Genomic DNA, 14,879 nt, shown 5'->3' with positions numbered 1-14,879 from the left:
CAGTCTGCCCAGCGCCGTCTGAGCTACCCGTCTGCCCAGCGCCGTCTGAGCTACCAGTCTGCCCAGCGCCGCCAGACTGCCCAGCGCCGCCAGTGCCGCCAGTCTGCCCAGCGCCGTCTGAGCTACCCGTCTGCCCTGCGCCGTCTGAGCTACCCGTCTGCCCTGCGCCGTTTGAGCTACCCGTCTGCCCTGCGCCGTCTGAGCTACCAGTCTGTCCAGCACCGCCAGTCTGCCCAGCGCCGTCTGAGCTACCTGTCTGCCCAGCGCCGTCTGAGCTACCAGTCTGCCCAGCGCCGCCAGTGCTGCCAGTCCGCCCAGCGCCGCCAGTCTGCCCAGCGCCGCCAGTCTGCCCAGCGACGCCAGTGCCGCCTGTCTGCCCAGCCCCGCCAGCGCCGCCAGTCTGCCCAGCGCCGCCAGTGCCGCCAGTCTGCCAGGATCCGCCAGTCTGCCCAGGATCCTGCCAGCGCCGCCAGGATCTGCCCAGCACCGCCAGTGCCGCCAGTCTGCCAGTCAGCCAGCATCAGTTAGATCCGCCATTCAGCCAGGATCTTCCAGAACTGCCATTCGGCCAGGATCTGCCAGTCGGCCAGATCTGCCAGTTGGCCAGGATCTGCCAGTCGGCCAGGATCCGCCAGTCAGCCAGGATCCGCCAGTCAGCCAGGATCCGCCAGAAGTGCCAGTCAGCCAGGATCTGCCAGGTCCGCTAGTCAGCCAGGATCCGCCAGTCAGCCAAGATCTGCCGGAACCACCAGCCAACCAGGATCTGGTAGATCCGTCAACCTGCCTGAGCTTCCCCTCACTCCTGAGCTTCCTCTCACTCCCGAGCTTCCTCTCACTCCCGAGCTTCCTCTCACTCCCGAGCTTCCCCTCACTCCCGAGCTTCCCCTCGGTCCTGAGCTACCTCAGTCCAGTGGGGCCCGTTGTTAGGTTTCCTAGGCCAAGGTTAGCGGCGAGGGTCGCCACTCAAGGGACACTAAGGAGGTGGACTAAGACCAGGATCTGCCAGTCTGCCAGGATCCGCCAGTCAGCCAGGATCCGCCAGTCAGCCAGGATCCGCCAGTCAGTCAGGATCTGCCAGAACTACCAGTCAGCCAGGATCTGCCAGAACTGCCAGTCAGCCAGGATCCGCCAGTATGCCAGGATCTGCCAGTCGGCCAGGATCTGCCAGTCAGCCAGGATCTGCCAGTCAGCCAGGATCAGTTAGATCCGCCATTCAGCCAGGATCCACCAGTCTGCCAGGATCTACCAGTCAGCCAGGATCCGCCAGAAGTGCCAGTCAGCCAGGATCTGCCAGATCTGCTAGTCAGCCAGGATCCGCCAGTCAGCCAGGATCTGCCAGTCAGCCAGGATCCGCCAGAACTGCCAGTCGGCCAGGATCTACCAGTCGGCCAGCATCTGCCAGTCAGCCAGGATCCGCCAGAACTGCCAGTCAGCCAGGATCTGCCAGTCGGCCAGGATCCGCCAGTCAGCCAGGATCCGCCAGAAGTGCCAGTCAGCCAGGATCCGCCAGTCGGCCAGGATCCGCCAGAACTGCCAGTCGGCCAGGATCTGCCAGAACTACCAGTCAGCCAGGATCCGCCAGAACTGCCAGTCAGCCAGGATCCGCCAGTCTGCCAGGATCCGCCAGTCTGCCAGGATCCACCAGAACTGCCAGTCGGCCAGGATCTGCCAGTCAGCCAGGATCTGCCAGTCAGCCAGGATCTGCCAGTCGGCCAGGATCCGCCAGGATCTGCCAATCGGCCAGGATCCGCCAGAACTGCCAGTCGGCCAGGATCTGCCTGTTTACCGTAAGGAGCCATGGTTGGAATTGGAGCTGTCTACGAGCAGATGCTGAGTCTGAGAGTGTGGAGGATGTATTGGACAGAGTAGAAAGAAAGCTGTTTTTTGGCATAGTATGCACAGGATCCAGTGCCAGCACCACGATCAGGCCTGAAGTGCCAGTCCCGCCTGTCCAGCGCTGCCAGGAACCTTCCTCCTCTCCAGCGCAGCCAGATATCCAGAATCGCCTGTCCGGCACTGTCAGAGCTCCGCCCCTCGTGCCAGAGGCACCAGAGCCCCAGAGGCACCAGTGCTCCTCCAGTCCAGCGCTGCCAGAGCCTCCTCCAGAACTGCCCAGCGCCGCCAGGATCTGCCAGTCTGCCCAGGATCCGCCAGAGCTACCCGTCTGCCCTGCGCCGCCTGAGCTCCCCAGTCTGCCCTGAACGCCGTTTGAGCTACCCGTCTGCCCTGGCCGTCTGAGCTACCAGTCTGTCCAGCGCCGCCAGTCTGCCCAGCGCCGTCTGAGCTACCCGTCTGCCCAGCGCCATCTGAGCTACCAGTCTGCCCAGCGCCGCCAGTGCTGCCAGTCTGCCAGCGCCGCCAGTGCCGCCAGTCTGCCCAGCGCCGCCAGTCTGCACAGAGTGCCACCTGTCTGCCAGGATCCGCCAGCGCCACCAGTCTGCCCAGCGCCACCAGCCAGCCAGTCTGCCAGGATCCATCAGTCTGCCAGGATCCGCCAGTCTGAGCTGATCCTCCAGTCTGCCAGGATCTGAGAACTGCCAGTCTCACTGCCAGTCAGCCAGATCTGCCAGTCAGCCAGGATCAGTTAGATCCGCCATTCAGCCAGGATCTGCCAGAACTGCCAGTCGGCCAGGATCTGCCAGTCGGCCAGGATCTGCCAGATCTGCCAGTCGGCCAGGATCTGCCTGTCGGCCAGGATCCGCCAGTCGGCCAGGATCCGCCAGTCAGCCAGGATCCGCCAGTCAGCCAGGATCCGCCAGAAGTGCCAGTCAGCCAGGATCTGCCAGATCCGCTAGTCAGCCAGGATCCGCCAGTCAGCCAAGATCTGCCGGAACCACCAGCCAACCAGGATCTGGTAGATCCGTCAACCTGTATGAGCTTTTTCCTCCCGTTTCCTCTCACTCCCGAGCTTCCTCTCTAGCCAGAGCTTCCTCTCACTCCCTGGTTTGTCTCATTTCTATGTTTCCCTCGGTCCTGAGGTTCTCAATCAGTGGGGCCCGTTGTCATGGTTTCCTGAGGCCAAGGTTAGGTAGCCTGTTTAGTGTTGGGACACTGGAGGTGATTGTTCCAGGATCTGCCAGTCTGCCAGGATATGGTGGTCCTTCTTGTTTTGCTCAGTTGTTCATGAGCATGGCGCTTTATTAAAAACAGGAATAACCACCATCCCGCATTTTGACCACCCATTTCACGTAGAATGTATGCACACAGACTGTAACATTTTTGAACCTGTGGTGCCAACTTTGGATAAAATCGTCTGCTAAATGTACTGCTTATTTATTTCAGAATCTTTCCTCCTATATATTATTATATTATTATTATATTATATATTATTATATTATTATTATTATATATTATTATAATATTATTTATTATTATTATATTATTATATATTATTATTATTATTATTATTATTATTATTATTATATTATTATTATTATTATACATTATATTATTAAAATTAATATTATTATTATTATTATTATTATTATTTATTATATTATTATTTATTATATTATTATTATTATATTATTATTATTATTATTATTAAATTAAATTATTATTATTATTATTATTATCCTATATGCCAGTCAGTCTCAGATCTCAACCAGTCAGTCAGAAAATCTTTGGAGAACTTGAAAGTCAGCCAGGATCTGCCCCAGAAACATCACTGCTCTAGAGGATCCGCCAGTCTGCCAGGATCCGCCAGTCTGCCAGGATCTGCCAGTCGGCCAGGATCTGCCAGTCAGCCAGGATCTGCCAGTCAGCCAGGATCAGTTAGATCCGCCATTCAGCCAGGATCCGCCAGTCTCCCAGGATCCACCAGTCAGCCAGGATCCGCCAGAAAATACTGCCAGTCAGCCAAGATCTGCCAGATCTTTTTTCAGCCAGGATCCGCCAGTCAGCCAGGATCTGCCAGTCAGAAAGGATCTACCAGTCGGCCAGCATCTTTTAAGCCAGAACTACCAGTCAGCCAGGATCCACTAGAACTGCCAGTCAGCCAGGATCCGCCAGACTGGATCCGCCAGTCTGCCAAGATCCGCCAGAACTGCCAAAGGATCTAAATCAAAGCAAACTGAAATACATTTTCCGATCGGCCAGGATCCGCCAGAAATGCCAGTCACCAGGATTTTCCATTTCAGATCCGAAGAACTGAATCCAGGATCTGCCATATTTTTTATTTGTAGACAAATCCGCCATTAAAGCCAGACTATCCAGTGGCCAGGATCCGAGAATATCAGTCGGCAGGATCTGCCAAATGTTGATAGGATCCGCCATCTCCTTCAAATGTTGATATTTGTTGATCTGACCTACTAATCAGTCAGCCAGGATCACCAGAACTGCCAGTCAAGGATCCGCCAGTCTGAAACCCAGTCTATTATATCCACCAGAACTTTTAGTTGGATCTGCCAGTCAAACAGGATCTGCCAGTTGATGGAATCTGCCCAGTGTTTCCAGCATCTGCCAGAACTAAACAGTCAGCCAGGATCCATTGAACTGCCAGTCAGCCAGGATCATTGATGACTGACTAAAGGATCCGCCAGTTTAATTTGCTCTGAAACTGCCAGTCCCTTTGGATTGCCAGTCAGCCAGGATCTGCAACAATCATTCAACAATCAATCGCCAGTCGGCCAGGATCCGAAAAATCTGACATTGTTTTAAAGGATCCATATTCAACATATTTTATACAATGTTTGTCTATGTTTGGCTACCATGATGACATAATCCTGTGGTTGAAATTTCCGCCAGTCGGCCAGTTGATTACTTTTTCAAAGTCGGCCAGGATCCGCCAGAACTTCCGGCCACTTTTTCAAATTTCCACATAGATTCCACGATCTTGAAAATTACATTTCCGAAACCTTGATTAATCAGTCAGCCAGGATCAGTGGGAACTGCCAGTCAGCCAGGATCCGCCAGTAACTCAGGACCCGAATGATTAATTTGAATAACTATAACTGCTTAATCGGCAGGATCTCTGCCAGTCAGCCAGGATTTCTGCCATTTTTTTTGTGGACATTCTGCAATTCAAAAAAGGTTCCGCCAGGATCTGATACAACCAATTTCTGATATTTTGGCACAAATTCAAGGCATAGGATCTGCCAGATCCGCTGGTCAGGGGCAGGATTGAGTCAGCCAAGATCTGAAAGGAACCACCAGCCAAGGATCTGGTAGATCCATCAGTCATAGTTGCTCTATTTGCAAATTATTATTAGTTTTCTCAAAACCTGAAGTTTCTAAAACTGTTTGAATTATGTCTGTCAGTACAACAAACTCCAGGATCCGCCAGTCTGCCAAAATCCTGAGAAATTCCACTTCCTGTTTCTTTTTTTCTGCAGGTCAGCCAGGATCTTCCAACCAAGGCATCATTGAAATTACAGCGAGATATGGATGAGTTCTCAGTCAGCCAGGATCCGCCAGTAGATGTCAGGATCAATAGAACGCCAGTCGGAGGATCTGCTAATGTGAAGGGGGTCGGATCCGACACGGCCAGGATCCGCCAGTCAGCCAGGATGGACCAGAACTGCCAGTCGGCGGATCTGCCAGGGGAAGGATCCGTTCCAAGACCTATAAATAAGTCAAAGGATCTTCCAGAACTGGTAGTTCTTATCAAGGATCCGCTCAGTCTGCCAGGACCCTGATCCACCTCTGCCAGGATCCACCTTTCTATATGCTTTTCGGCCAGGATCTGCCACTGTGCTATCTAACTGCCAAACGAGCCAGGATCTGCCATCGGCAACACTCCTTCCGGATGGCCTCCAACTGCTCTTAGAACTGCCAGTCGGCCAAATCTGCCAGATCCGCTTTTCAGCCAGGATCCGCCAGTCAGCCAAGATCTGCCGGAACCATCACCAGCCTGGATCTGGTTCCATCAACCTGCCTGAATATCTCACATCTATAAGCTACCTCAGGTGTCTGGCTAGACTCAAACTCTCCTCCCGAGACTCTCTCAAACATCTCTCAATCCCGAAAATCAAATCAAGAGCCTCCCTCCGTCCCAAAGCCTCCTTCACTCACGTCCCAAGCTTCCCCTCGGTCCTAACTGACTATCCTCAGCCCAGTGGGGCCCGTTGTTAGGTTTCTAGGCCAAGGTTAGACTCGACTCAGCAAACTGGAAGGGACACTAAGGAGGTGGACTAAGACAATTATGGAGGGGAGGGTCTGCCCACCCAGACCCTCCCCTATAGGTTTAGGTTGTGCGTTCGGACTCCGCTACATATCCGTCGCCAGACCCACTGGCTCCAGGTCATCTACAAGTCCATGCTAGGTAAAGCTCCGCCTTATCTCAGGTCACTGGTCACGATGGCAACACCCATCCGTAACACGCGCTCCAGCAGGTGTATCTCACTGATCATCCCTAAAGCCAACACCTCATTTGGCCGCCTTTCGTTCCAGTACTCTGCTGCCTGTGACTGGAAAGAACTGCAAAAACCGCTGAAGCTGGAGACTTTTATCTCCCTCACCAACTTCAAACATCAGCTATCTGAGCAGCTAACCGATCGCTGCAGCTGTACATAGTCTATTGGTAAATAACCCACCCATTTTCACCTACCTCATCCCCATACTGTTTTTATTTATTTACTTTTCTGCTATTTTGCACACCAATATCTCTACCTGTACATGACCATCTGATAATTTATCACTCCAGTGTTAATCTGCAAAATTGTAATTATTCACCTACCTCCTCATGCCTTTTGCACACTTTGTATATAGACTCCCCCTTTTTTTCTACTGTGTTATTGACTTGTTAATTGTTTATTCCATGTGTAACTCTGTGTTGTCTGTTCACACTGCTATGCTTTATTTTGGCCAGGTCGCAGTTGCAAATGAGAACTTGTTCTCAACTAGCCTACCTGGTTAAATAAAGGTGAAATAAAAAAATAAAAACGTTAGTCAAGATATATGTAAACAACATTCTCAAGATTGATTCAGTACATCGTTTGACATGCTTCTACTGACTGTTACGGAACATTTCGTCACGTTATAGTGGATGTGCTTTGTGACTTTGGAATTGTTTACCAAACGCACTAATCAAAGTAGCTAATTGGACATAAATAATGGACATTTTTGAACAAATCAAGCATTTATTGTGGACCTGGGATTTCTAGGACTGCATTCTGATGAAGTTCATCAAAGGTAAGGAAACATTTATCATGTATTTTCTGGTTTCTGTTGACTCCAACATGGAGGCTAATTTGGCTACTGTTCTGAGCGCTGTCTCAGACTATTGCATGGGTTGCTTTTTCCGTAAAAGAAAAATGAAATCTGACACAGTGGTTGCATTAAGGAGATGTGGCTATGCAAAATCACTTGATGTTTTTGGAACTAGTGAATCTAACGCGCCAATGTGAAACTCAGGTTTTTGATATAAATATTAAGTTTATCAAACAAAACATGCATGTATTGTGTAACATGAAGTCCTATGAGTGGCATCTGATGAAGATAATTCAAGGTTAGGGATTAATTTTATCTTTATTCATGCTTTTTGTGAATGCTATATTTTTTCTGGAAAATGGCTGTGCTTATTGTGGTTTGGTGGAGACCTAACAGAATAGTTTGTAGTGCTTTCGCTGAAAAGCCTATTTGAAATCGGACACTTTGTTGGGATTAACAACGAGAATAGCTTTAAAATGATATTAGACACATGTATGTTTTAGGAATGTAATGAGATTTCTGTGGTTTGAATTTGGCGCCCTCTATTTTCACTGGTAGTTGTTATATCGATCCCGATATCGGGATTGCAGCCTTAACAAGTTTTAACTGCGGTACTTCAAATATGTTTTGAGTTATCCCAATTGGCAAATATATCATATATAACAGCCTCATATATTTGCTATAATGTATCATTATTCCTTTTTACTCCGCTTTTTTACCTACTATGTTTAATCCTCAGGAGATTAAGAAACAAGTGCAAATATTGTACCTGGTGCAAACACTTAGTAAATTGGTCACCTAGTGTCCGAGGGCTGAGCCTGTGGGAATCCCATACATTTTAAACTCATGTCAGAGTTTTTCCCTGTGGTATTACTCTGACCCTCCAGGAAAGACAAAACTCTGACAATGTATCATTACACTCATTTGATAGAGTGTAATGGTACATTCAGAGCATACTACTGTATATAGGGTTATCTCTGAGATAACCCCTCCACCACTACAATATCTGTTGAGCTGTATTCATCAGAGCTCCTTTACCAATGCTCTTTCTACCTCACATTGATGCCGGAAGGATACAGCTGATTCTGACTTCTCCACTGCCTCTTCGACACTCATCAATGGATATATTGAGTGTTCTAATGCTGTCAGAGTGAACGCCTCATGACCTCAACACCTCAACGTGTCGTCCGAGTCTCAATGGTTGTGGATGAGGTGAGTTTCTCCCTTACTATGTAAAGCACTTTGAGTACCTCAGTTGGTAAAAATCCAATCCATTCCACAGTCAGTGGATAAAGGACCGTGTTATGTTTTGGTTGGGAACTTGGATGCAAAAACATAATTGTTTTTCATGCTGTTTCTTGTGGAGGCTGCTTGCTGATTGCTTTTGTTTTGACGTTAGCCCAACTGGATAAATTCACCCCCTCTGTCAGAACCTCACATTAGCTGAATGTGTTTAACTGTGCTTTGTACTGTATAATGAGCTTGAAAAGCAAAGTCTTGTCCATGGCCTTATTCCCATAAAATTAGAGCAGGGAAGCTGGCAGCTAGCCAGACACTTGAGCACTGGCCTATCTCTGGCCACTAGACTGCCATCTAGTGGCCAGAATAACCTTGCCAGCTCCCATCGCTTACCCTAAAAGAAGAAGATTGGAGAGCCTGTTAACAAACATATTATTAGCTACTCATCTATTGTGCACTGCATTCACAGTAATGATCTGATGCAGGAGTCTATTGATATGTCTATTGATATGCCAATGAGTATGTCTATTGATATTGCCAATCAATATGTCTATTGATATGCCAATGAGATGAATGAGATGATTTTCAACAAAATGTTTAAGCAACTTATTATTATTATTCAAAATGTGTGTGTGTGCGCTCATGTATGTGTGTGTGTGTCTCCATGTCAAAGATTAAGGCCTTCAAATGTCTTACTTAAATATCACAAAGCCTGCCAATTAAATAAAGTGGTGAACATGCTTCTTGACTAGGTGGCTCTGAAAATGTCAGAATCCAATTGCTTTGGGGGATGAGCGAGATGAGGGAAAAGGTCATGTGGGGTTGGAGTAGAAACCAGTTATGTACTATCTGGGTGGACCAACTATACGCCACTGTGTGAGTTAATAGCCCCATTTAAACCTGGTTCTGACATACGTCCTTTGTCTTGATCTGACCCACATTCTGATTGAGCCCACATTTTTAGACAGGTTTAGATGATTACAGGTCTAGTTGTTTAAAAGACGCATTGAGATCTGATAGTTGTTTAAAAGACACATTGAGATCTGATGATGGTCAAACCATTTAAATCATAATTATACCGGTCTCTAAAATCATGGACAGGTAGCACCATTGACCTATGGTATCAATAATTGCCTTAAAATCAATCAATTCATATTATTTTGAAAGAATATCTGTTTTGCATACAGGAAGGCACCAGGAAATATGGTCACAATTTGTACACAGTAGACAGATAAGAGACACATTTTACTACCATGGGTAGATGCAACCGCTACAATGTGGGCACAATCAGAATGTGGAAAAGATCAGGACAAAGGACATATGTTAGCACCTGGTGTAAACGAGGCTACTGACACTTCCCATGCAGAAATGGAGAAACACCATTAACCATAAATGACAGAAAGCACTTACTTTACTAGTTTCTCAACATGATCCTAAAATATAAAACAACTTTTAGTGATACTTTGAAACCACTGCCTTGACTCATGTGTTTCATCATTGGTACTCAACCACACTACAACAGAGCACAGTACAGCATATCTGTGGATCCATTGAATCTGTCTGGGTGGACTTACAGGAGAGTCCCAGAGAGTATGTATCCCACAAGGCAGTGGGGCTCTCGTGGTGCTGTGCAATTCTCCCTGACATTTCCCCCTCTGTTTGTTCTGTCATCACTCCTGGTGTGAGGGGTCCTCTCGCTGACCTGGGTGCCTGAGGCCCTCACTGAAATGTCACTCTCCCTGGGTTCCAACCAAGCGTGAGACAGAGTCAGGACATCAGCACAGGCCTGGAGAGAGGACCAGGTTTCAGGTCAGCGCCTAATAGAGTGCTGTACTGTCGATTATCTAACCCAGTCCTGCCTGGCAAACTGGCACAACTATCAGCTGGTCCTTGACAATGACTTTCATGAACATCAATATCCCACTTCTTTCACTCCTTAAGTGGCCAAGAAATATGATTCCTGTTCCGTGCTGTTTAACCAAATTTAGTTAGATCGAAAAAGCCCTTTAGGTGATTCCATTATAAAATAACATTTCAATCAAGTTAGCCCGCCTCAACAGCTTCAACTACAGCCTCCAAACCTCTTTAGGAAATAATTGGATGGCCTTTTTCATCATCTAGATATCAGCAAGATATTCTATCCAACTTTGGCACAAGGAACATCTATAATACAACTTTTGTGATGATAACCAGATCAATCCTGTAATTGTTTATATACGGTATCTCTTTGGGGGCATGAATATTTCTGTCATTTCATACTCTACAGATAGCCATCAAATACTAACACATATCATTGAGTTAGATTCAACTTTGTCCTCAAAATGTACTATTTGAATACTGTTCATTACACAACAGAGTTATCAGAGGATTTGATCATTGAAAATAAAGTAGTCTGTGTTGAATGTGTAATTTTGAAAATATCTTTGGTGACCTTGCCTGCCAAATTGTTCTGAATCAACACAACATGTATCTATGACAACAGTTAACTGATGTAATGTCAGTTTATTGCTACATGAAAGAAGCAATTACATCAACAATATACTGTAGTTGAACATAACAATGACAAACCCTTGTCAAATGTAGGAACTGTGACCACCTCAGCTTCAGAGTTAAAATATGTTTAGCTGTCACTTTGAATCATAGTTAAAAGAAAGCAGAAATAATTGTTTTTCTAAAGGAAATAACAACTGGCTAGAGTCGTCGTTTTCTCTCAGTCTTATTTGCCTGTACAGTTTTAAAAATATTGGTGACAGTGTCTTTTGAAAATGATTTTCTGGCCTGTGATATGGTCATCACAAATGTTTTCAAATAAAGTGTTATAATAATAGAGCATGGGAGAACCCGCGGCCTTTTACCATCATGGCCTTTCTCTTGCATTTCAAAGATCATGGTATATATATGGTACTTTATTATCTTTTACCTGATCTATTGCGCTATATTCTACTACATTCCTTTCACATTTCCAGAACCTTCAAAGTGTTTCCTTTCAAATGGTGCCAATAATATACATATCCATGCTTCAGGGCCTGAGCTACAGGCAGTTATATTTGGGTATGTCATTTTAGGCGAAAACTGGGAAAAAAGGGGGCTAATCCTTATGAGTGTTACCCATAATTGCACATTCTTACATTAATCCTCAACTTCTTACACGATACACAATAATTTAGACCTGAACATAATCTGATATTATGGAGTAATTTAACTACACTTTCTAAACAACATATAAAATGATTCATGAAGTTCTCATTGCACTTTACTTTAACATAACATGGAACTACAATCAATTAATAACAAGCTTATTCATTCTGCAAAAATTCAGTCATTCCAATCCTTCCAAATCAAACTGTATCAACATCAAATTATGAATCAATAACACATGTACCTATAATGACATCTGTTAACTGAACCTATCTCAGAATGAAATTCTATGTCAGTGTATTGTTACATGAAATAAGTCATCTATATTTGTCAAATTTAGGAATAAAAATGCAGGAACTATGACCGCCTTAACTTCAGAGTTAAAATATGTTTAGCTGTCACTTTGAACCATGGATAAAATAAAGCATAAATAATTGGATTAATTAAGGAATTAACACATGGCAGAAAGCTTAAGGAAAATGATGATTGGTGAGAAAAAAACTGGATAAAAATAATTGGAATCCAACATGTGAGATAGGTGAAAACTACAATAGATAGAGTTTTTGTTGCTTTTCTCTCAGACTTATTTGACTGTACAGTTTTAACACCAGACTTGGTGGCAGGCTCTTTTATAAATACCTTTCTGGCCTGTGATCTGGCGACAAAAAATATTTTCAAATAAAGTGTTATAATAATTGAGCATGGGATAACACTTGAAAATAGAATGTCAATGATGCTCCTCCAGAGAAATCCTACAACAACAAAACATTCATTCAAACACTGTCTGGGTACCTTCATATTAACATAGTTAGTTAAAATAACAGCATTGTATATGATACAACAACACCAGGTAATTGCTATACAACCAATTATTCTTGTTATTGTTATTTTTGAGTGGTACTTCAAGGGATCACACACAGCAACATAACGGTCAATAGATATCAAGATCAAATTGCCCATAGATAAAGAGAGACATAAATAATTGATATATAGAGAAATCACACAGAAATATTTCCCATAGAACCAGCATGATTCCATTACTGTTACAGCCACTACTGGTATCACAATCAGTCCCACCAGGAAATCTGCCACCGCCAGAGAAAGGATGAGCAGGTTGGTTGAAGTGTGGAGCTTCTTGAAGTGAGAGACGGAGATGATCACCAGTACGTTCAAAAATACTGTAACCGCTGAAATCAATGAGATGAAGATGTACAGTGTTATGTAAATAGATGTCGATAGCAAAGCCTTTCTGCAAGAAGAGTTTTGGTCTGGAAAACAGTATTGAGCATCTTCGTGTTCCTCCATTTGTAATGGGTAAAAATGGGCGAGTTCCTGCTTCGTCCTGTGTGTGACACTGTCAGGTCAACTTTCTGACAAACTCTGAGCTCTGTCTCTCTATTTATCCCAGAGTGACTGACAGACACTCCCCTCCTCAGAGTCTCTCTGCACACACACCACGAAAACATAAACACGTGAGCACACTGATGCTCGAACGGTCTGATTAGCAAATTTGTGAATCTGTGATGTGATGCATGACAGGAGTGGATGTTGCTGTGTCCACACAGCCTGTCCTTCAGCCTTACTGATTAGTTTAGATTAAATAGTTTAATAGCCACATGTACAGTGTACAGTGAAATTATTGAGCTCCGAGCTCCAACAATGCAGCACAAAGTTAATTAAAACAATGTAAATGATAAAAAAATAAAAATTGATATGTTTTAACTGTACTTATTAACAACTGTAGCGATGATACTTGTCCCCTGGTATGGGGGCATGGTAAAATGTCTGTTGATGGCGGGGGGAACAGCAGAGGGGGTGGAGGAAGACTGGGGTTGGGGGAATGGTAAATGTCCATGGAGAAGCAGCAGAGGGGGTGGGGGAGGAAGACTGGGGAGCAGAGGGGAGAGACAGAGGGAGAAGGTAGCTGATGAGTGACCTCTATTCAGCATCCCGATGGTCTGTATTTAGAAGATTTTTGCCAGTCTTACAGTTTTTGCATGGTACTCCTATACTGCCAGTGTCTGATTGATGGAAACAGGGAGAACAGGCCATGGCTCGGGTGGCTGGAGTCCCTGGTGATCTTCTTGGGCTTCCTGCGACACCTGGTGTTGTAGGTGTCTTGGATGGAAGGCAGTGTGCACCCTATTGTGCATTTGGCTGAGCGTACCATTGTCTGTATCGCCTGTAGTGCACTTGCTGAAGAAGACACCACAGCAATTCTTCAACCTCAGGATTCTGAAGAAATTTGGCCTGTTCTCGAGGGGCCTCACAGTTTTCTACAGGAGCACCAACGATGGCATACTGCATCACAGCCTGGTACGGCTGTCTATGTGGTTTGAATACTTTCAGAATATACTATATGCACAAATTAGGGGCAAGAACAGCTCAAATAAGCAAAGAGAAATGACAGTCCATCATTTCATTTAATGTCAAGAACTTTTAAAGTTTCTTCAAGTGCAGTCACAAAAACCATCAAGTGCTATGATGGAACAGGCTCTCATGAGGACCGCCACAGGAAAGGAAGACCCAGATGTACCTCTGCTGCAAAGAATAAGTTCATTAAAGTTGCCAGCTTCAACAATTGCAGCCCAAATAAATGCTTCACAGAGTTCGAGTAACAGACACATCTCAAATTGTTCAGAAGAGACTCCATGAATCAAGCCTTCATGGTCGAATTTCTGCAAAGAAAGTACTGCTAAAGGACAGCAATAATAAGGAGAGACTTGCTTGGGCCAAGAAACACGAGCAATGGACATTAGACCAGTGGAAATCTGTTCTATGGTCTGATGAGTCCAAATTTGAGATTTTTGGTTCCAACCACCATGTCTTTGTGAGACGCATAGTAGGAGAACGGATGATCCCCACATGTGTATTTCCCACCGGGAAGCATGGAGGAGGAAGTGTGGTGGTGTTCAAGGCACAGCATTCTGCAGTAATACACCATCCCATCCGGTTTGCGCTTGGGACTATAATTTGCTCTTCAAACAGGACAATGACCAAACACACCTCCAGGCTGTGTAAGTGCTATTTTACCAAGAAGGAGATTAATGGAGTGCTGCATCAGATTACGCCTTGGAGCTTGTGGTTACACCCACCGCTCGTCCCGTTGACGGAAATAGAGCGTGTCTACTGTTTATGTCCAGCATGTGTCTGGCCCATTTGCTTTGATGAAAGCAAGAGTATTGCGCTAGAGTGGAAACTAACTCTGTGTTTTTGGACACCTCCCTGCAAGTGGAGGCCCCGGCATCTGGGAAACTAGGTAAGACACCATCCTGTGTAGATAACCAAGGTGGCTTATGGGAGGTTAGAAATGACCGACTAAGCAATCTTGGTATCAGCTATATAACAATTGT

General features: G+C 45.5%; 1 protein-coding gene across 1 annotated transcript; it reads right to left on the bottom strand.

The window, feature by feature from the left end:
* Positions 1-11,764: 11,764 nt before the first annotated feature.
* Positions 11,765-12,880, bottom strand: LOC123998698 (trace amine-associated receptor 13c-like). Its single transcript, XM_046303790.1, has one exon. It carries the CDS (start codon positions 12,829-12,831, stop codon positions 11,884-11,886), a length of 948 nt encoding a protein of 315 aa, XP_046159746.1. The 5' UTR covers positions 12,832-12,880; the 3' UTR covers positions 11,765-11,883.
* Between the last annotated feature and the right edge of the window lie 1,999 nt (positions 12,881-14,879).

This window comes from Oncorhynchus gorbuscha, linkage group LG16 (genome assembly GCF_021184085.1).
Source record: "Oncorhynchus gorbuscha isolate QuinsamMale2020 ecotype Even-year linkage group LG16, OgorEven_v1.0, whole genome shotgun sequence".
NCBI classification, from domain to species: domain Eukaryota; kingdom Metazoa; phylum Chordata; class Actinopteri; order Salmoniformes; family Salmonidae; genus Oncorhynchus; species Oncorhynchus gorbuscha.
Note: the sequence above shows the minus strand (reverse complement) of the source record. Positions and strands in the feature narration are given on the sequence as shown.